We start from the raw sequence: 23,926 nt of genomic DNA on the forward strand, positions 1-23,926 counted from the left end.
TAGCGGTATAGCTACAACAAAATTTTGCAAAGGTTTTACGTAATAGTTTAATTTTGTAGAGTTTTCAAAATGGCGCTTGACAGCTTTTGGGTTTGAACTCTTCGTTTATTACTTGTACAGGCAATATTTTGAGTAACATTTTAACATAGTGTGAAAATAAGTAAAACATACAAGCAGTGCTTTAATAAGTACAGTTACAAAAGGATTTATGATGGCCGTTTTTTTGACCCAGGAACAGATTATTTTAATTTCAATTAATTGCTATAGGAAAAATTGTACACAATCCCACTTTGATACGTTGTTTTAATATTTTAACCTTACAGTAGTTAAATTTTTGTTACACTTGTATGGCCGTTAAGAATTGTAAAATGTGACCTAAGCCTTGCTGGTTCTATGATGGCCACATTTTGTCCCTGGAACAGATTATTTTCATTTTGGTAAAAATTCTGACGTGTGATGTTTTTTTTTTTTTTCCCTCCAGTAGTTAACATATTTCTACACTTGTACCTTTGTTAAAACTGTTAAAATGTTACCTGAGTAGTTTATACAGGTTTTTACTATGGCCACAGTTTGACTCTGGAACAGATTATTTACATTATGTGGACAATTCTGATATTCTTACACTTGCTCAAATGTTACTCCAAATGAACTTTGTGTAGTTCATGCAGGTTTCACAGTTTCACAGTTTCACCCTGCAACAGAAAAATTCCGCTTTCATTATTTCCTACGGGAAAATCTGTTTGGTGTTGAATCTTGGAGGTTCCACTGTATACATTTACATGCCACCCTCTGTATGTTGTTGTAATGCTATTGAAGCGCTTTAGGCTCAGCTGTCCCTTAAACAGACAGAATTGTAGTGTAAATGTTCGCTTCCTGGCACTAGTAAGAATTTCCCATGCTCAGACCAAGCCCACCGAGTAGGGTCCCGCTCATGAGGGAACTTCCCTCCTCCTCCTCCTCCTCCTCCTCCTTCCTCCTCTCCTTCCTCCTCAGGCTGCTGCAGTGTTCAAGTCCCTCAGAGCACAGGCGGATGCGCTATGGACTAGACCTCGTCACACTGGACATTTTCAGTCTTTTTGGGGCGGACGGTGGGGGGGTGGGGGGTGGAGTCATGCGCGTTGAGACATTCTGCCATCCATGTCACTCATTTCAGCAGAACAATAACTAAACGTCCATTTTTTGACAGAGCCAAGATGCCGGGGACTTCAAATTGCCATCTTGCGACAGCTGCGCTCACTGGTGAGTTCATTATTACAGCACTTAATAAAATAATTGCTACCAGGCGTCCTTTTTCCAGGAGCGCTGAGGTCACTAGACCGCATATCAGTGGCGTCTGACAGCATCCACGTTGTCACCCGTAGTGTAACACTATATTGTGTCATTAGGTAGTCCAAGGGCAAAAAGAGTAACTTTTCTTGTTTACCATAAAAGTACATGTTGGGGGCGCAATGCCTTGTCACTGGGGTGAAGTTGTGATTATGGAGAAAATAGATGCTTTTTCTAATGATGAAAAATAAAACAGACCATCATATACCATTAAAACTTTTTTTCCCCACCAAAATAATATAAATTATTACTTAAACGTCTGAATTGAAAAACAGACAAATATGTCTAAACAATATCACATGCACACGAATCTGGTGTGAGTCTGTCAGCATGGCACATGTTCTTTGCAGGCGCGCTCCAAATATTTCCGACTGCGAGGGTGTCTCTCATGCACGCCCCACTTCGGGTCACCCCCGCCGATGTTTTTTCAATAGGATTTAGGTCTTGGCACCTCAACCTTTGTGTCATATCAACCGCTTCTAATCACACAATTTAGATCAACTGCAGATCGACATTTTCACACGTGCAAAAAGAATATAGACATCCATGGACACGTTAAGCAATAAACCCCTCGCCAGTTGGCGGCTAGTTAACTAGTCAACTATTAACTATTTATAAAAATAAAAGAGAAGGTAAAGAAGGTTTTATAAAGTGTAGTTACTGTACGTTCCGTAGTATCAGTGTGTTGGATGTGTACCTTTAAGGGGCGTCATCTAGTGCGTGTCGTCAGGAGCTGAAGTTGGGTTGGCTGGTTAGTTCAGTGTGAGCATCTGGGCATGAGCTGTGGTCTACACAGCTCCCTGCGAGTGTTCTCATTTTGTATTTGTTTGGCTGTTTGTCCCGTTCAAGTGATCTCCTTGCCCACATGTAAGGGCATTACAAACCTTAATGGCTACGTTCTTTTTTTTTGTTTTTGTGTTTTTTTAACAGTTCACTCTGAAGCTCATTTGTAACAAAAATTTTGTCTAAAAAAAAGCGACTATTGGTAACTTGAAATAGTCTGGCTACCAACTGAGTTGCGGAGGTTATTAGTCGAGGTACCACTGTATAATAATTTAATTGAAAAAGAAACAAATCTGTTAGGTGTAAAAATGTTGTATATACATACAACATTTAAATAAGCTGCTGTGCACACTTTAGCTTGAATGACAACAATCTATCGAGTCTGTTACCTGTACATTGCGAGGGTGTTTCTAACGTACCATTTCTTCTGTGTTGGTCAACATACGTATTTTTCAATTGTTTTTAGGTTTGGGTTCTTAAATTGCTATCCCTGTGCAAAAAATAAAAACTAAAATCCACAGAAAAACATTCATTTCACTTAGGTCTGGGTTCTGGCCAGGCCAATACAACATTAGAATTTTCTTTTTCTTCTCCCAGTGCAGTTACAGTTACGGTCAAGTTATGTTAGTGCATGCGTTACAGTGGAGGGTTTAGACTCCACTGGAAAAAAAAAGTGTTTTTGCCGTTGCTGTGCGAACATTTTTGCGGCGTCATGATGTCTGACTCACTCTGGTGTCTCTGCACACATCGCTCACCATGTAAAATCAGCAATGTCATGTTTTCCGCAAGGACATTTTCTGAGGATCTGGGTTTGAATCTCAGCTTCGACCTTCCTGTGTGGAGGTTGAACGGAGAGTAAGAGCATTATTTCATCTATCTCTGAGATCCTTGCTTCCTTGACCAAGTCGGTGGCCTGATCTAAACCCTATAGAACATGTTTCTCACTTAAGTGAGCGGCAAGTCCATTTGATGAGTTTTTAGATGACTTTTGGCGAGAAGCGGGATACACCCTGGACTGGTCACCAGCCAATCACAGTGCAGACAAGCAAGCATTCACCACCCATATTCACACATATGGACAATTGTAAGTCTTTAATTAACCAAAGATTAGCTGACATTTGAACCCAAACTTCAGAATCTAGAGGCAGCCATGCTAACCACTCGTCCGCCATGCTAACCACTCCCCCACCGTGCTGCCCCAATCGAGCATTTTTTCCAGTTAGATAAAATCTGCAAGAGAGTGGACGTTTTGGGGATTTCCTTTGGTTGTTGTCCAAGTAAGTCAAGCTCGGGGGCCGAATATTGAAGTATATTGGACATCAACCCCCTCCCATGAAGATGATGATGATGATCACCAAACAAAACAACCATGCCCATCTTTAACATCAAATTGCTTCGATTGTGCACATTACACCAACCTGTGATGCTCATTAGGATGAAAAAAAAATACTGTTCTGTGCGGAAGCTCACGCCGCAAATAATTACTTTCCGCCCCCGTCCCCCTCCGCCCCGTCATTGCCCCGACTCGACTCGTAACCCTCCCCACTCTGTGACCTTAGTTCCGTCTGTGCACCTTCACGCTGATTGTTCACGAATACATCTGGTTGTACTTAGAGCCGCTGGCGTGCACTAAAGGCTGCTCCGCTGTGACCTCACCTGCGTTAGATGCTACAAGTTATCCCATGCGGGCGCTACACCAGATAGCCACACCACCCCCACCCTCGGTGTCCCCCCTAGAGGTCAGTGTAGTGGCAAGCATTTAATCTCCGCAAATTCCTAACAGAGACGCCGGGGTTGCAGGTGTTTTGAGTTTGGACGTGAATAAAGGGAGCGAGGCACCTGGCTTCAATCAGCTTACGTTAGAGCGGAGTCGCAGAACTTGTAACGAGCTTGTAAGCACCATGGAGTCAATGATGCTTTTTATGATTTTTTTTTTTTTTTTTTTTTGTGTGTGTGTCAAATACGGATGTAAGGTAAATATGGTGAAATGATGTGCTCGAGGCACCTGTACAAGTCACACATTATTATGAAGGGGAAGCTAAGCAAGCTAAATGCAGGCTCGGGCTCAAGCTTGTCAGTACAGTTATCCATCCATCAGTTTTCTGTACTGCTTAACCTGTTCAGGTTCGTGGGGAGCTAGGGCATATCCCAGCTGACTACCAGCAAAAGGTAGACTACACTCTGAACTGGTCGGCAGTCAGTCGCAGGGCACATTTTGACAGATTTTGCCACTCTCATATTCACAGCGTCACTGAGTGGCAGACTGAACGAGCCCACGTTCTCGTCAGTGCTCGTCAGTTCAATCCTTCAAAAATGAAGTCTACGCCACTGTACACAATGTACAGTGGGCCCTCGCATATTTGCGGTTCACTAGTCACAAAATTCATTGAAAACATTTCTGAAATAGCATAAGATGCCAAAAGATGGCGCCAAAAGCAGTCTAATCGGAAAGTCATACATTGGTGTCAAGGAACTATGTTGAAGTGATTAATCTTGACTTAGAGACAAGCTTTGAATGTCATGGAGGAGCTAAGTTTAGCCTGTGTGTTTGGTGGACGTTACGGAGTCTTTGCCGCAGTGCATGTACATACATGTGTAAATCCTCCCCGAGCTTGCGTGAGGTTTCTCCGGGTACTCCAGCTTCCCCCCACATTCCCAAAAGAGTATTTGGTCATATGTAAATAATGTGTCTGCAGTAAACGTACAGTTTGCTTGGGGTGACGCTATGATCTGCCACCATTGTTGATGTACTGGCGGATGCCTACACTGAAAACTGTTTTCACCGATTTGAGTTGCTTTTTAAAACGTCTAATATCAAATGATTTCAAATGTTAGTGTTTTTTCAGGTCCAAACTGCCAACATTTGGACTCTGCTTTCAAATGACGATGTTGTATAGTTCACACACGCAAAGCTAGCTAATCACTGTGATGTTACGGTTCACATCTCATTTTGACCCGGCTCATAAATTCAGTGGAGAGCCTCTAAAGTCTCTTGACGTTGAAAACAAAACAATCACGCCGACAAAAACTCAAGAAAGAGACAAATTCCCAAATCTGAGATGCGAGCAAGCACAGGAAATTGGGACAGCGCTCCACTGAGGTTGATTTTAAAATCATTGTCCTTTCACCTCTTGCCTTCATCACTGTGACACTCTGAGGAAATCCAGCAGAGTCAGAGACCTTTCGCTTACATCCTGCATGCACAACAAACCATCTGAACTTTAAATTCTTCTTCCACTTGCTACCACTAGCGCTATTCCTAACCAAACCCCTAATTCTACCCCTAATCCTACTCTTAACCCTACTCCTAAACCTAACCATACCTCTAATCCTAACCATAAACATAACCCCTGCCCCCTAACCCTAATGCTAACCGTAAATCTAATCACCAGCTCTAACCACTAACCCAAACCTTATGCATATTAGGGTTTGAACAACAAAATATTTTTTGTAGTTGACTATAATGTGATGCCGAGAAGGAAAGTTGAGATAATCGACTAATCGGTTAAGACCCTAAACCCTAATGATCTTTTTAACGAATGTATGCATTAACACCCTTATAGGTGACAATGCATCAACTACACTTTGTAGGTAACACCTCTTGTTCTAAATAAAAGTGCTTCTACCTTGATGGCGTGGAGGTGCGGGTTTGCACAGGATGTATGCTAAAATCATCTCACCTCATCAAGGGTTCTCCGGATTGTGCAAACGGCTTAAATAATTTACAGCCACAGTCGTTGTCGGTCTTTTAATGATTAATGTTTGGTCATGTGAGACCAAGTGGGCGCTTCATGTCGTGTGCTGATAGTTAGTCAATATTCCGACCCCGTTAATGGCCATCAATACTTGCTGAAAGCACACAAAAGTGACTTATGAGTGTGTCCTTTGAAGAACATGTGTGAATAAACCTGTTGCATAGTCAGCCTTACTTCAGTGTTCATTTCTTGAGGTTTGGTAGCTGTGTTATATAGCTAAATAACACAATGTCTTTGTTTATGCTTCTATTCTTCTAGCAGTGTGTTTCTTTTTAGTTTTCAGAGGATAGAAAGGGCGTGAATACAAGGAAACAAGCCCGTAAATCAAGGGCGGGGAACCTTTTTCCTATTAGAGGCTTTGGTAAATGTATGAAGGAATCAGACTCAATAAATGTTTATTGTTATGTATTATCAATAGTTCCTCTGAGGTGCTTTATACCAGGGGTTCTCAAACCTTTCAGGCCCTGGGACCCTCTCTTAATCCTAATGCCAATTTAACATAACTACCATGGGTATAAATGGTACAGGAATTTCAAAGTCACCCCTTTTCTAGAAAATGTTATGAAAACAAATTCCTTCTTCTTTTTGAGAAAAAAAAGTTGTAATATGGATAACATTGTGTTTTTTCACGACAAAAAATTGTAGTCTTTACATGAATAAAGACATATTTTGCTGGGATAAAAACCTGTAATCAGATGAAAATAAAGTCATATTTTTCCAAGATAAAGTCACAACATAATGTCTTAGGTGACCTTTGCATTTACAACTTTATTCTTGTGATATTATGCAATTATAAATGGAAAAGATGCGTATATTATCAAAAATAGGACTATATTCTTGAAAAAATATACCTTTAAAAAAAAGACTTCATGCAAGGATGTGAGATTTATGTTATGATACAGTATGTCACTATTATACACTATCAGAGCTTTTAATTTGGTCAAGGCTAAAGTAGAGAGGAGTCATTGGTTTATTATGTTTGTTTTATTGACACAATGTTCCCCATATGTATGGTGTGCACTTTTAAAGAATAATACAACATAATAATTCATGGTAAAATATTGCTCTGACCCCCAAGCTATGGCTATAGTTCAGCTAACTACTACTTCATACAATAAATGGACTTGCATCACAGCCCCCAGATGTGGAGGAACTGAAACTTGAAGATTGTGGTTTCACTTCAGTCGTTAAAACTGGCAGTCGTCAGGCACAAAATTCGTTCAGTAGGTGTACAGGTACGAAGATGATTGTGGTGGAGCGCTGCCTCTATTCCTCTTCAGTAAACAAGTCCAACTGCTGCCAACAAACAAAACATTCACTTTATTTTATTTCACCAGGTTTAAAAAGTACTCCAAAAAGAGGCGTTGGACCTAGAGTGCACTCATGGACAAAACACACTTCTAAACCAATTATTGAATTAGGGGCTAATCTACACTACTAGAACCCCCTTTTGTACAGTTTTGTACTTCCAAGTTTATGGGCACAGGTATGATTCTCAAACTAGCATTCTGTGGTCTGATCAGAGAAAAAGAAATCGGAGAAAAAGTAAAGTACATTCCTTCAGCTGGTCTCACGAGATTTGACTGACCGGGACATTTGAACTCAGAGTTGTTTGACTGTCAGGGCTTTAGAGGTTCCACTGTAGTGTATAAAAGATTGTCAAGGCTTGACAGAGACCATCAGACACGGTTTATTGTTGTTGGACTGGGTTGAGTTCACAAAGGTGAATACGGGGTGCAAACATTGATGATGTCATTTTTTTAGACATAGAAAAACACACTTGTCAGAATCTGCAGTCAACTGTCGTATGAAAAGTTTGTGTCATTGACAGATACATTGGGTCAGCATGTGGCGATGATGTGATCCCTGGCTGTGCAATCAAGGCAGCATGTAAAAGTCACATGATGCCCCACCAGCCCAAGACACGAAAAGTGTACATCCTGGAAACATGTATGAAAACAGGAAGTTGAACTTTATTTCTCGGAAAAAGCTCAGTTTTTTCAGATTCGCCTGCAACATTGTCAAACCACAGCAGATGCCCGCGTAATCTGATTTCATACCTTGCTGGTTGTAACCATGACACATTCTAACGCCAATAACGTGTTTTGTAACATCAGTTGAAAGAGGTTGGGGACGGGTTAGGCTTTGGAATACGGTTAGGAACAGCGTTAGCGGGGTGTTCGGATAGTGACGGGCTCTCTAGTGGTACGCGAAACCGTCACTGCATTAAAAATTCACATTTAAAACATGCAGTATCCTTAAACATATTAAAATAAAGATTTTAGCTATGCACTCAACCTGTTTTAAAAAAAATAATCCAGTACATATTTGTTTTTCTTTTTATGCATGCTTTATTTTTACTTTTCAAGTGAAGTACATTTTTCAATTATAATTCATTTATCTTTAACTTTGAAGTGCAGTAAAATAAATGTAAAACTGCTTGCTTTTTTACAATGTTTATGTAACATTTATGTGCAATTAATTTTTATTTAACCTTTATGTAGTTTTTTTCTCTTCCTATATTTAAGTGCAGTCTTAATGTTCACACTGTGCAGTCGCTTACAGTAATACATTATATATTGTACATAATAAATACTTTTTAGGAATACAACATCTCCCTCATTTTTTTAGAGTTAAGGGGAGTTTTAGGTTAGGTTAGTTTGGTTTTAGTTTGGAATAGAGTTAGGTGTTAAGATTGGGTCAGGCCTAGGAGTACTCCTATGGTTTTTGGAATAGGTTTATGGTTAGGAGTAGGAGGGTTAAGTGTTTGGTTAGTTAGGAGTGTTAGGTTTAGTAATAGTTTTAGGGTTAGGGAAGAGTTGGGGCCTAAGTGTTCGGAGTTTGGTTAAAATTGGGGTTCGCGTTGGATTAGGAGAAGGGTTAGGTTTAGATTTTGGAGTAGGATAGGTCTTGGTAGTAGAAGTAGGGTAAAGTTGGTTTTAGAAGTAGGATTACGGGGGTTAAGTGTTAGAATAGGGTTCGTGGAAGCGGCTATGTTCAGGGTTGGGGTTGGAGTAAGGTGAGGAATAAGGGACTATGGTTAGTGTCAGGGTTAGGAGTATGATTAGAGCTCGGGGTTAGGTTTAATATTTTCCTTTAAATACAACTAGTTGGCACATTCCTTTGTTGTGTATAAAGACTGTCTTTTCATCGTATCCGTTTGACTAAGTGACTCAGATGCGGTTTTGGTTTAATTGAGTCATTTTCTATGCCGATCATCCTGTTCAGGATCGCAGGGAGTTGGAGCCTAACCCTGCTGACTTTAGGGGGAAAGGCAGACACACCCGGGACTGGTTGCCACTCAATCACAGGGCACACCAGTATATTGACAGACACATTCACACTGTCACCGAGTGGGAACTGAACACCTGCGAGTCAACCACTACACTATCAATGACTACTGACTGACACTTGGCCACCATTAATCCCTGTTATTATCTCCGTGAAGTGTTTGCTTGAAGAACCTAATCTTCATCTAAGTGGCCTCTAAGACCAAAAGCAAACACGGACTCGCACAAGACCTTCAGTGCTAATCCATTCAACAACAACACACACACACGCACCCACACACACACACACCCACGCACACACTTTGGTTGGGAAAGTGATACCCCTCAAAGCAAGCTTCAGACAAGCAAAACACCCGTGAAGGTGCGACATCACGTTGTGTGAGCTTCCATCGGTTTTAACCTTCACAGCAAGGTCATGCCACACACAGGCAGACTCACGCTGAACCCATAAGGTTCCAATGTGGACCCAGAGCTTTTATGTCGGGCCCCTTGAACTCAACTGGATCAATTCCATAGTGAAAGACTCTTTTTAAATACAGTCAAAAGTCGAACGCAATTTGCTCAGATTATGAACATTTTTCCCCGTAGGAAACAATGCAGGGGCACATACTGAATATAACAAACAAGAATTCACAATCACATTCACAACTACGGGGATTTTAGATTCTTTAACTACCCTAAGATGACTTTTTGGTGAGAGAAGTGGGATACATTCAGGACTGGTCATCAGTCAATTACAAAACAGACACAGATCAAATAAATTCACGTTCACTTGGACGCTCTTGTGAGGCACGCTGACGTTTCTCCAGGTTCGCCCTGCTTTATAGGCTGGGTGAGGTTGGCTTGCATTTAACTGAGTGGTGGTGGTGGGCTCGTAAAGTGCAGCGCGGTGGGAGGTCATTCAATTCTCGCAGTTGGTTCCAGTGTTCGTGTTTGAACCGCACCTTTTATTCTCGCTTTTAATTTAGTGCAGAAGAAATGCGGAGAAACGTCAAGAATTGAGACAGACTGGGCGGAACGCATAAGTGGCATATGCACACAAACATGTTTGCACACAACATCGTGGAGCGACCACGTCACGTCAGTGCCGAAATGTAGCGCTAATCGTCGTCCCCACGTAATCCAAAATCATCTACTCCAACACTACAATATGTGATAACATTCTACAATTTGATTGGTCGGTGAGACTGTTCTAAACCTTCCCAGTATCAAAATGGAAATTACAACAGCAAGAAATGAGGCGGACATGGCACAAACAAGTTGCATAGCTAACCCTAACCCCAACCCTAACCCTAACCGTAATACTCCAACATGTGGTAGGCTTAATCTTTGAGACTGTTTCGGTGCTTTGGTAGGTTCTGCTTTTTTGGTAAGCAACGGCGTTGCACCCCGCAACATAAACATGGACGTACGCACAACATTGTGGAGCGACCACATTGCGTGAGAAACTACAAGTAGGTCATTTGTTGCGAAAAACATCTCCATCTTCTTTAATATTACAAAATCCAGAACGACTCATCTCAGAGAATAGTTTACATTCTTTGGTGCTGCTGTTTTGGTTAGTAACCCAGTACCTTACTGGAACATAAACACAGACAGGTGAGAGTCAACTGGAATGGAATAAGACATACTATAATAAAATACAACATGATAGGTGTCCCTCTTGGTGCTGCTGTTTTGGTTAGCAACAGAGTTCTAATGGACTTGACAGTTGGTGAATTTCCCAGTACATCAGAGTCTCCCAGAACACTAATTGTGCCTGAATACTTGGTCCCCAATGTAGGGTTCTCTTAAATATTACAACATGAGGAAGGACTCATCTGAGAGACCGTTTATGTGCTTCGGGGGGTGCTGCTGTTTTGGTTAACAATAGTTAACTCTTCGCTTTGTTTGAGGAAAGATTATATTTAAGAGCACACACTGCCTGAACTTTCTGATGCGTGTGTGTGTGTGCGTGCTTCATCTGTGCAACAGGTCTGTCCAACCTTCCACACACACACACACCCCACACCCACCTTCCCCCCACTCTCCCTGGCCAACAGCAGGCCAGAGCCATCCATCAAAGTGATATCATGGCAGGGGCTGCGTCTGCCTGGGGCAACGTGTTCGCGTTAACCTTTGTGACAGGAGGAGAGAAAAACAAAAGCTGTATGTGAAAAGGAGAGAACTTTAGTGAAGTTGTTATGTATGTCGCTGGCTACTTTTTTTGTCATGATGTTGTCATGTTAGCGGTTCACATCATCAGTTTAAACATGGACGTTTTGTAAATGGAAAGGTTTGGACACTTTGTCAATGGATTTATGTGTAGGCTTTATACAGGCACTGTTCTAAGTACCGAGCTATATCAGGGCCTCACTGGAAGGGGAAAAAAAAAGTAAATTAAGTACGTAAAGTTGTAGAGTGAGGGGATAAAGGAGATAGAGATCAATAACTCTTGTAGTATTGCAACTTTTTTCTCACAAAATGAGAAGTATAATTGTATAATTGAATTTGTTTCCCCCCTCAAATCATCACGTCATTCTACTTTGTCCTCACTAAAGCACGAGTTTATTATTGAGATATTCTCACTCTTTTCTCATAAATTACCATACTTTACTCATAATTAATAAGAATAAAAATTAAACACAACCCTTCATCAATCTCAATCAGTCTCAGGGGGCCGCCATTTTGGCCAATATCACCCTCTGCTGGTGATCAAAATAAATGTTACAACTACCCTCATGAGCATTGTGTAAAACAGGTTAGTAGACTCCCTGTGTATGCTGCCTGTTGATGACATGGTGGTTAGAACATCCATCCATCCATCCATCCATCCATTTTCTGAGCCGTTTCTCCTCACTAGGGTCGCGGGCGTGCTGGAGCCTATCCCAGCTGTCATCGGGCAGGAGGCGGGGTACGCCCTGAACTGGTTGCCAGCCAATCGCAGGGCACATACAAACAAACAACCATTCGCACACACAGTCACACCTACGGGCAATTTAGAGTCTCCAATTCATGCATGTTTTTGGGATGTGGGAGGAAACCGGAGTGCCCGGAGAAAACCCACGCAGGCACGGGGAGAACATGCCAACTCCACACAGGCGGGGCCGGGGATTGAACCCGGGTCCTCAGAACTGTGAGGCTGACGCTCTAGCCAGTCGTCCACCGTGCCGCCTGGTTAGAACATCAACTGGATTTTTTTTATTGTTATTTTTATTGCTTTCCCAACATTTACATATGTTTTTGGAAATAGTGTTTTACGTTATAAAATTGCCATTATTATCATGATTTGCTAGTTAGATAGAAGACATCATCTGGTACCACTTGTGGGTCTTTGTCAAAAAAAAAAAAGAAAGCATAAATGATAGTTTAACATCACCTCATTAACTAAAATCTGGTTCCTTTGGTGATGTTTAATGATAGAATGGGACTTATAGTGTGAGATGTAAGTGATACAAAGCCTACTATTTGCAATGAGACCTCATTATTATTGTGTCTGTTGTATGTAGTCATTACACAGCTTTGATGGTGTGAGCTTATATTCTCCCTTTTTTCCCCACAACAAACTTGCAGTGTTGTAAGAAGTGTGAGTTTAGCCACTTCGCTTGCTGCAAATCTTCATGTGTGTTGCTTATTGATTCTGTCAGGAAGGGCATCGAGTGACCCTGGGGTGTGTGTGTGTGTATTTTTAGTTTAAGGCCCCCACCCCACACACACGCACACAAATCCCCCACCCCCAGCCCCGATGATTTCAGCTCCTCTGTGTACGTTGAAAGTATCGCCATCAGCCTATTTAACAGCAGTCGTTATAAAAAGGGGAATTTTGGGTGTGGGGGTTGGGGTACAAAACTCTGGGATGGGATGGAGTGTTTAGGCTGCTGCTGCTGATGTCATGCGTGGGTTTTAGCCGGTCGCATGTTTTGTCCTCCGGTGGAGGGAATACATCTGGAAGTTGAACAAAGTGGAATGTGACACCAACGCTCAATGAACGAGGGAGGGAAAAGATGAAAGCATGGATGGACAGAGATAAATGGGAGGAATAGCAGGAAAATGGATGATAGTTCTCAGGGGGGGGGGAAAGGTGGATGGTCCTGTGATTGAAGGTGAAAAAATTAGGTAATACATTCTAACAACAGCACCAGTTTACAAGAGAGGTCCTAATTTTTGTAGTGTTTTTTTTTCTTGTAATATTGCAACTTTTTACTACTACAAATAATAATCTGAATTCATTCTCGCTATATTCCAACTCTATTCTCGTAAAAATCCACCTTTATTCATTTAATGTTATGATGTTATTGTTGTAAAATCACCACCTTTTTCTGATAGATTATAAACTTTTTTCCTCTTACTATGACAACATAATTTGCATAATATTCTGACTTTACTATTATAAAATTTCACTTTTTGTTACAACTTTATTCTCAATAAAATTCTCTCTTTATTCTAGCAAAATTCCGACAGTTTTCTCGTAATATTATGATTTTTTTTCATAGAAATTCTGACTTTATTCTCGTAAATTACTATTTGTTTCCTTGTAATTTAGCAAAATTTCACCTAATATTACAACTTTTTTATCATTCTATGAAAACTTGAGCCTCATAATATTCTAACTTTATTCTCATAAAATGCACCTTCTTTCTCGTATAAAGCAGATTATTTTTCATAAAAGGACTCCTTATTTATTGAAATTGTTTTGTCATTCTATGATGTTTTTCCACATAATATTTTGACTTGACAGTTGTAAATTCCACCTACATCGTCGTAATGTTATGAATTTATTCTCATAAAATCCGTACTTCTCGTAAAATTCTTCTGATAATAATATGTTATTCTCATTAAAAAAGTTAGGATTTCCTGTAAAACTGCAACTTGTTTTGTCATTATGTTACGACTTTTTATTGTAATATTACAACTTCATACTCACAATATTCTCTTGAAATTCCAAATTTATTCTCAAAATATGACAACTTTTTATCCAAGTATTACAAGACAATCCTTGGAATTTATCTTTCCAAAACTAAAAATGTATTCTAGCAAAATTATGACTTTATACTATTTTTGTAGTTATGGCTTTTCTTCAGTAGACTTACAACTTTCCCCCCCTCATAATATTATAACTGTTTTAATTGTGATATTCCAACTTTTATTCTCAGAATATGACAACTTTATTCACGTAAAATTATGACTTTATTCTTTGCTTTACTAAGTAACTCAAGCGAGTTTTGGTCAAGTTTGCAGCAAACTTAACGACAAAACTACCATTATCATGCCAAAGATATAACCCGTACGGTGAATAACATTACCATGATAGCATTTTGGCAAGGGGCTGATCAGTTTGTTTATGATTGTAGTTGTACTCAGGTGCAGCCTACAGCTACGCGCCATCATACCCACAGAGTTATTTCGATGACCCTGTTTAGGTACCGCGTTAACGTGATGTTAATAGGAAATGCATTCTGAACATTCAGACACCTTTTGAGAGCACATAAAGCTGCCTACTTTTCAGCTTTATTCTGATGCCAACACTATCTGGCATGCACTGCAAGTCGTTGACTTCCCAGCCCTTACAATGGAAAAACGTGGATGCTGGAGCGGAACAATATGAGAAGAATGAAAATACCAAAAAAAAAAAAAGAATAAAGGATAAATAAGATCAGGATAAAGAGGAGGAGGAGGAAATCTCAAAATATTTAGGGCTCATATCTTGCTGCAGGCTGCCCTGCTTGGCCGTGCCAGGAAAGTAAAGTAGCCTCCATGTATTACCATATTTGATGCTAGCTTATGTTGGAGAAAGGAGGGGGGAAAAAACACTCAGACACACCTCTAACATTATTTATTTTATAAAAGACGTGTCACCAGCCTTTTATTGAAAGAAAAATAGTATAGTATGGAACCAAGAGGGTCCTATTTATTTATTAAGTTTTGACTTTTTTCTCATAATTAATTCATTCTCATAATCAATAATATCTTTCATCCTCATAATTTTACAAATTTAGATTTTAGAATTGATAGTTTATTCCCATATAATTTCAATGTTATACTTATATAATATTTTACAAAACTATTCCCTTACAATGATGTTTTTTTTTTTTCCCTCTTGTAAAATTACAAGTTTATCCTCATTATTTTTATGAGTTGATTCTGATTCGGAGGTGATTCTTTACTGTCAATGCAGGATTTAGAGGGTGAGTCCGAACCCTAATATTACAAATTTATATTCGGATAATCTTCCCTCCCCATTGAATTAGAACTTTTAGTCTTTGTCATTTTTACATGATTTATTCCAATTTGTATTCAGCCATGCTTTCACACCTGCTAATTTAACATTAGCAGCATCTGGTTTCTTGGCATCCCCGTTTCACTACATTTTAATCATCGAGACGCGTTTTAAGGGCTAATCCGGATCCGCTCGACATGTATAATTGATCAGTCGGTATTGATTGGCGTTAACCTTTAAAAAGCCGATTACTGTCCCTGAAATGTGACTTTGAATGTCTGACGGATGCCAATCGGAGCCGTTCTCGTCTAAAATTCTGCTTATTACCGCTCGGAATTTAACCTTCGAGAAGGACTCATCGTCTACTAAGCATAGCCGCGTCATTGTGAGGGGGCAGCATTTTATGGCATGTTCTTGCGAGCTGACACGGTGCCAGCATCAATCAGGACCACATGGACGTTTGACTGAAAACAGACTCGCAGCAGAGTCTTCTGGCTTTTCTTCTGGATCCCTTTCGAGTCAACATTTCTGGCGAGAGAGAGTATTCCATGTTTCTGTTAGCAAAAATCTCACAAAAACCCCGCCGTGTTTTGGCGCGTCACAAACACTGACAGTTGTGTTCTTGTTAATGCAATTGGACTGCCTGTATTTTATGCCTCAGCCCAGCAGGCTCTATGGCTGCTTTCCAACACTAGGCCAAAAATACTAACGACTTACAGCAATGTGGTTTGTTTATAATAGGCTATCTTTGTGGTCCCAAAGCTGGTCATTAGATTAGCATTATCTTGTTAGCGTTATTATCATACAGGCCTTCTTATTACACTGGAACAGCACCGCGTGTTGACATATTGATATACTGTAGTGAGTGGAAGAGTCTTCCTGTTCCTTCATGTTATGATGCTGTCGACATGTCTTTTAATGAGTCATGAGTCAGGGTTCCACTCAAGCCACCGACTTCTTGGGTAACTAACCACCTGGCCAAATGATTGACTGTCCAGCCAATCAACCAACTAACCAAAAGACAACCTATCCACTAACTGAGCATCCAACCAACAAACTGACCGCTCAAGTAACCAGTGGAACAACTGACCATCCACCTAGCAAACTGACGGTGCATCTCACCATTTGTGCAACTAACCAACGGACCAACTGTCCAGCTAATCGACCATGTGACTGACCTTTCAACCATAAAATCAACTGTGCGACAGTTCTAGCAGCCAACCAACCAACCAAAAAAAAAAAAAAAAAAACCTTCCGAGCAAACAAACATACTAACATGAACCAACTGACCAAGTATCCAAGTAAGCAATTGAACAGCTAACCAGCCACCAAACAAACTGACTGAGCAACTGACCACCCAAAAAGTTTACAGATCGACCAACCGACCAAATGACTGACCTTCCAATCAAACAACCAACTGTACTGAAGTTCAGTCAACCAACCAACCCAATGACCTACTGTCCAACCAACTAACTGATTAAATCAATGTCCAACTAACAAATCCAACAACTGACTGTTCACTGAACCCTCTTACTGAATGACTAACTGTCAAAGCAAGCAAGCAACCTAATAATCACCCAACCAACCAAACCAAAAACGAATCCAACAACGGACTGTCCACCCAACTAGCCCAACCAATTATAAACACAGCCAACCAACTGATACAAAGTCTGATCATCCAACAAACTAAGCCGCAACTAAGTTAGTCGTAGCTTAGGGCTATGCAACTTTGGTCCGATTTGTTATATTATCATAGTCACAATGCCACAAAGATATACTGTGGCGATTTTGCACACTCACATAATGCAAATTCTACTGTGACCAGCAGGCACACTCTCGCGACGCACATTATCAGCTGATGGAAGCACGTCTTGTTTTGTCGTTCGCAAGTCCATGGTTCAAAATTCCTTGTCCCTGGCTAAAACTTCCTTATCCCTCTGCTCTGCTTGCCAACTGTACTTGCCGACTTCAGTAGCAAATGCCCTCGAGGGCAATTCCATGAGGCCATTTCCATCCATAAATAGGCCACCAGGCTTATTAGTTTTCCAGCACAGACATTAGCCATACTCACGAAAATAGACGCAACTAGGAGACACCAATTACAGCTGAGTGGGATGTGTAGTAATCATGAGCTATATAAAAAGCCACTTCTTGTGTGGTACAGCTTTGAACTGCACTTGAGCTCACCGTTTGATAAAAGGAAAAGGACCGACTGGCCCGAAGCCATCTTGACTCAGCAAAGTGTGCGAGAGTGCACCTGTCAATTTAAAGGAAGGTTCATAATCAGGTTAAGAGGAAGAGGAAACTGAGCTGCTCTAGAACAAAGGAAACACAGAAGGGAACCCAGTAGTAACTAGTGGATAATGTATCTTCGCTAAGATTCCCTTATCCCGTCAGAAGGGAATGCAGAAAAAAGGCTATTCCTCTATAAAATCTGTGGGATCATCATATAAATAAGAATAGACTCCAAGTACAAGCGGTTTGTTTGTGTGAGTCGACTTTTTATAGCAGCGAGAGGCGACCTCATCACATGTAGCTCATGTGTCTCAGTCTGCACCTACGTTGGCTCATCTCTCTTTTCTTTTCACTCTATGCTATGTTTTCAGGTCATGACATGTAGCTCACTGTGAAACGTTCAATGCGCGACGATAAATTCAGCGTGAAAGGCCAAGTTGACTCTTAACTGTAAAGTTTCTCATAGCATCACATGGTATCAGTAGTATTTGTTGTTACGCCTGTTAATCAGGCTACTTCCTTGTTCATGGAGGATAACGTAAGATATTACGCGTGGACTGTGTGTTCTGTTTTGGACAGACCGTCCACCCAACCAATATATGTCAAGACACACTGTCTAGTCCACCACCCAACGTAACCAACTGACCGGCTGGTCTATCAACCAAGCGCCCAATCAGAGGGCTGACTGTCCACCCAACCGATTTAACGACTGACTGTAACAACTAACATGAACAAAGTAATAAACTGACCGATTGTTCAACCAGCCAATCAATCAAATGACTAACTGTCTGCTGAAACAATGGATTGATTTATTGACTGTGTACCAAACCAACTCTCGGTAACCTATCTAATCAAAAGATTGACATACCAACTGACCAATTCATGAACTAAATCACTGACTGTCTAATTAATCAACCAAAGTACTCAACTAACTGACTGTTACACCAACCAATCAGCCAAAGGGTTGATCATCCACCTAGCCAACTAATTGAATGCCAGATAGTCTAATCAACCAACCAACCGAACTAATCATCAGATTGACAGACTGAGTAACCAATAAAATGACTGACTATCCTCGTAACCCACCGACTGAGCGACTGGACAAACCAACATAATTTGTCGTCGTGAACCAAATAACGATCAATGTTGTCAAGTCTATTGTTTCCCAGAAAACGGCTCCAAGTTATTTCTCGTCTCTGGGATTGTGATCCGCTGGTGGTGTTGTACTGTATCTTTTTAATCCCTCTGCCTTGCCCTTTCCTCCCCACGCACTCACGAGCAAGTTACACTGGATGAATTCATTTCACACAGCAGATTCAATAAATGCTTTCTTTGTGGTACACTCACAATAATTCATCCCAATTCATATGGCGCCTCTGCGATAGCATTCAGCATAGATAAGAAGTCTTTGTCCCACGGGTCAGACAAGTTTCGGCGCAAAGTGCTTCACGGTGATGCTTGAAATTCCACATGTGTCCTCCGAAATGTCAATGTGTGTGTGATTGCGCGGTTCACTCAGTTCAGCCTTACAGCGTATCACTACAACAAGAGCTACTGCACAGTATATATATATATATATATGATGGTATATATGATGGATAGATATATATGTGTGGTATATATGATGGAAAAGTCACCAAAAATGTCTACTTGTGTTCATTACAGCCACATTTAAGGACTACATATGTTTATTTTCAGTATATTTGGGTTGATGTGCGGTCAAAATGGAGTATCCCGTTTCAGGATTTGTTTCTGTATTTCATCAAACAGTTGATTTAATCTATACTATGTCCCTGTGTAAATCTTTGTATTCTCTCCCCAGTGCTGCTGGTGTGTGTGTCGTCCTTCAACGTGGACCAGAAGAATAGCTTGTCCTTCAATGGCCCGCTGGAGGACATGTTTGGTTACACCGTCCAGCAGTTTGAAAACAGCGAGGGCAAATGGTGAGACTGGAATCATTCAAAAGATTGTACCTAATAATGTCCTTGTTTTTTTGCTTTCTTTTCTTTTCTTTTCTTTTGCTTTCTTTTCTTTTTTGCTTTCTTTTGCTTTCTTTTCTTTTCTTCCATTTTCTTTTTCTTTTCTTTTATTTCATTTTTTTCTGGCATGTAAGGCAATGCCCCACCAGCAAATGGTGCTGTTGTGTAAAAATAAAATGCTATTGTTACATTTATTTTATTTGTCAGTATGTTTGTTTTCTTACCGATTTGTGATTCAATTGCATTAAATGAAATAATAGATATTTGTTTTTAAATTTGTAAATTGAATTATTTAATTTAATGTTATTTGACTTTCGAAGTGATTTATTCATTGCAGTTATTCACATTTTTATTAATTTTCGGAAATATTTATTGAGAGCAGTGAGCAGTCCTTAAAATTAAATTAAATGTAATTTCAGGACTGATTTATTTAGTAAAGTGATGCACATTTAATTTTAAGAAAAGTTCTTCCAGAGTAGTGATTCAAATATAATGTAATTAAATTAAGTGTAATTTCATTCGAGTGGTTATTTATTCATAGTAGTGATTAAAATGTAATTTAGTTTCAGTAGTGATTGATTTAGTAAAGTGATTGAAATTTTATATGATAAAATGTTCATAGTAATAGTAGTAATTCAATTTAAATTTAGTTTAGTAACTGTGAAATTAATATGTATAAATAGAATAATCCCACATTAAGTACATCGCTTCTTTGCAGGGAAATCCCCTTATATGGTGTTCTTTGTCTGCTTTCCCTGTCCTTTCTCAACTATTTTCTCTGACACAAATTTGCCATTTTTTCCCCCCTCCAATTCTGCCTAGCAGCAAGTTCCATCACCAGCCACAATCCAAGCAATTCTTTTGTGATGCGTAGTTAACATTTTTTATGTACTGTCCATTCTATTTGCTTTATCACAATACATCTTCAGCATGTACTCATCATGCTTGCTTGAGCAAATTTTCAAAGCGAGTCGAGCAAGATTAGAGTTCATCAAACAGCTCCCATTTTTCTATCTGATGCGTACCTGCCGCTGTCTCGCCGCGATGGCCTTATCCGAGCCATGTGAGGCGAGTTAAAGTAATTCACTCTGCGCTAATCCGGCCTATCACGTCTGCGCCCCGCCACTCTTTGCTCCCCTTTTCCAGATAACACTTATTTTACGTAATTGCTTGAAGAGGTCTGAGCGATTGTAGGAGTGCACATGACAAGACAAAGTGGGAAGGGATGGCGGACATCTGGGTAAGATGTGTAGGGGAGTGTCGATAACGCTTGAAAGGAGTCCGTTAGAGGTGATGCAACAGGTTGCCGTGACGACATTGGGACTGACGTCTCCCACAAACTGATAGGTCAGTCCACTGGGGGAACATAAATGACTGCACCAAGCTTCATTGTGAGCCTTTTCGTTGTTCTTCATAATGTATTAGTTTATACTAGATTTCATTCTTTTGAAATTAGGACTTTTGTTTCTCGTAATATTCTGACCTTTTTTCTAATGACGACCTCTTGTACAGTGATGAATCACTTTTTCTCTGATATTGTAACTGTTATTCTTCATAAATTGCAACTTTTCAGTAGTAACGTTCAACTTTGATTTTGTGCAATCATGACTTTTCACTTTTCATTTTATGACGTTTCTTGTTGCAAAATAAGGTTTATTTAATCTTTTATAAATATTTAATTTTCTTTTTTGTGGTTTTACCATTTAATTGTAGCGCAAACCTGACTTTGTTAAAATATTATAACTTATTTGTATTTATATTTTTAAAAATTAACTTATTGAATATTATGAATGTATTCTTGCAAAAAAATTAAAAAAATAAAGCATTTTTTTCCTCAAACATTTTTTCCATAAAATTGCAAATGCAACTTCATTCTTGTTAATTGGGAAAAAGTTTTCTTCAAAAAATTACAATTTTCTTGTTATCTGCTATATGCGGAACATCAGTTGAAACCCATCAAACCCAGAAGACTGGTTAGTGGATTTACTGCGTATGCTTCAAAAGACATTGTAAAACAAAGCAAATCAAAACAAATTTAGTTAGAAAGCGCATTTCAAACACAATGTGCTTTACATAATTTAAAGCATTTAAAACCAAAGAAAAAAAATAACTTATCAACATTTAAAACAAAGAGAAAAATGAAAGTACCATTAAAACAGTGTACAGTGAAAGAAATATCATTTAAAAGTGGAAATGCTCTAAAAAGCATAAGAATTATTATTATTATTTTTTTTAAAACCTGGACTTAAAGACATTCACACTTGGGGCTGACGACACTTCTGTTGGCAACTTATTCCATTTGTGTGCAGCATAATAGCTAAATGTTGCTTCACCATGTTTGCTTTGCACTCTGTGCTCGCTCCACTATTTGACTTGAGTCTGTCGATCTCAGAGCCCTACTGGATTAATATCCCATTAGCATTTCTTTCATGTATTCAGGGCCTAAACCATTCAGTGATTTATAGACCAGTAGCAGAGCTTTAAAATCTATTCTAAAGCTGACTGGAAGCCTGTGTAAAGACTTTAGAATTGGAGTGATTTGCTCTGACCTCTTTGTTCTAGTCAGAACCCGAGCTGCAGCATGCTGGATGAGCTGCAGCTGTTTAATGCTCTTTTGGGGGAGTCCAGTCAGAAGACCATTACAATAGTCAAGTCTACTTGAGATAAAAGCAAGGATGAGCTTCTCATGGTCTGCTTGGCACATGCAAGCCTTCACTCTGGATATGTTCTTCAGATAGTAGAAGGCAGTTTTAATCATTGATTTGATATGACTGTTGAAAGTCGGGTCGGAATCTATCAGAACACCAGTACTGTACTTACTGTAATGCCCACGCAGTCACAACCACTGATACACTTTTTAGTAGATTATTGAACGATGGGAAAACAGTAAAACATATAAACACAATGAGTACTCACGCAGGAACTGCTGTCGCCCACATGCTCACACGCTGGCCTGCCTCTTAAAGGCACATGCATTTACAGAGACTACAATGCTTACAGTTTTTTGTGTCCTCAAATATTTACAAGGTGTGTTTTTAATATGTTCAAGTAAACTTTAATTAGTTTAAATGTGTCCGCCACTCGCCCAGAGTCAGCTGGGATAGGCTGCAGCACGCCCGTGACTCGAGTGAAGATAAGCGCTATGGAAAATGAATGAATTAATGTTTAAAGCATGTGGAAGGGGTAAAACTGTATTAAAAAAGTTTTTCGATATCATGGGTTTGTATCTATTGGGAGGTGGGGGGTCTGGAATGTCTCCCTCGTGAAAAACGGGGGTTTATTTATTTAATATAATTCTGACTTTTTGTCCCAATTATTTTGGTGCAAATTTTGACGATAACTTGACAAAGCCGAACTTAAATGCGTCTTCGCCTATGAGCTTGAGTGTGTTTTCCGAGTCAGTGTTTTGGACTCTCATGCCTCATTAAAGCGCAGGAATGTTAATAAGCGGCGGTGTTTAGACGAAGAGTGGCTCCTTTTAGCATCAGTTTACACAGCGGGTCACGTGGCCCGACTCACACATGCATGGAGTCGTGTCCATTACTGTCATACGGTTTAAAGACGCAATATAATTGTTATAACGAGACCCATAAACCAAATAACCACGGCTCTTACAGAGGCTAAATGACAATTCCCGTGCTAATGGTATGATTGCGCTTGTTATAGCAGCTTTGCAACTTTGTTGGCTACATCAGGACCAATAAATGTATTTTTTTTTTTTTTTTTCCCTCTCTCTCAAATGCAGGGTTCTGATTGGATCTCCACTGTCGGGCCAGCCGGCAAAACGTACAGGCGATGTCTACAAGTGTCCTGTGGGTAGGGGGAACAGCACATGTGTTAAACTACAGCTCCCAGGTAAAAAAAAAAAAAAAGACCCTTTCACTTTGTGTGCGTGAGTGCGTGTGCGTGTGCGCAGTTGTAGTGTATAAGACTGTCTCTGGCTGATGGGAAGCGAGGCCCATCAGAGTAAACAAACACGGACTTAATGGCTGCTCCTTGTGTAATTACAGCTTCATTAAATAGATAAACATTAAATAGCTTTTGGCCAGCTCTCATGTGAAGCCTGCTGGGGTTTTCTTTTCTCTGAATAGTAATAGTCATCATAATTATGTATTATAACCATGAAAATTCCATATTTCTTCTTGTCATTGTACAACTTTCTTCTGTACAATTACAACTCTTTTTTTCTCATGTTAAAAATTGCTTCTCCCTAAAGTTACGACTTTATTCTCCTAATATGATAACTCTTTTTCCTCCTAATAATACAAAGTTATATTATTTTCTAAATATTCCAACTGCTGGTAGAAAGTTTTCTTGGAATTCTCAGAATTTTTCTCAAAATAAAAAAATTAAAATTATATA

At 39.8% G+C, this 23,926-nt stretch overlaps 1 protein-coding gene across 1 annotated transcript in view; it reads left to right on the forward strand.

The window, feature by feature from the left end:
• Nucleotides 1–1,038: 1,038 nt before the first annotated feature.
• itga1 (integrin, alpha 1) overlaps nucleotides 1,039–23,926 on the forward strand; it is a 48,553-nt gene continuing 25,665 nt past the window's right edge. Inside the window, exons 1-3 of the mRNA XM_061698588.1 lie at nucleotides 1,039–1,239; nucleotides 19,408–19,528; nucleotides 23,310–23,419. Coding sequence (XP_061554572.1) covers nucleotides 1,194–1,239; nucleotides 19,408–19,528; nucleotides 23,310–23,419 — 277 coding nt within the window. The 5' untranslated portion in view covers nucleotides 1,039–1,193. The remainder of the gene's footprint in view (nucleotides 1,240–19,407; nucleotides 19,529–23,309; nucleotides 23,420–23,926) is intronic.

Source organism: Phycodurus eques, chromosome 15 (assembly GCF_024500275.1).
Source record: "Phycodurus eques isolate BA_2022a chromosome 15, UOR_Pequ_1.1, whole genome shotgun sequence".
NCBI classification, from domain to species: domain Eukaryota; kingdom Metazoa; phylum Chordata; class Actinopteri; order Syngnathiformes; family Syngnathidae; genus Phycodurus; species Phycodurus eques.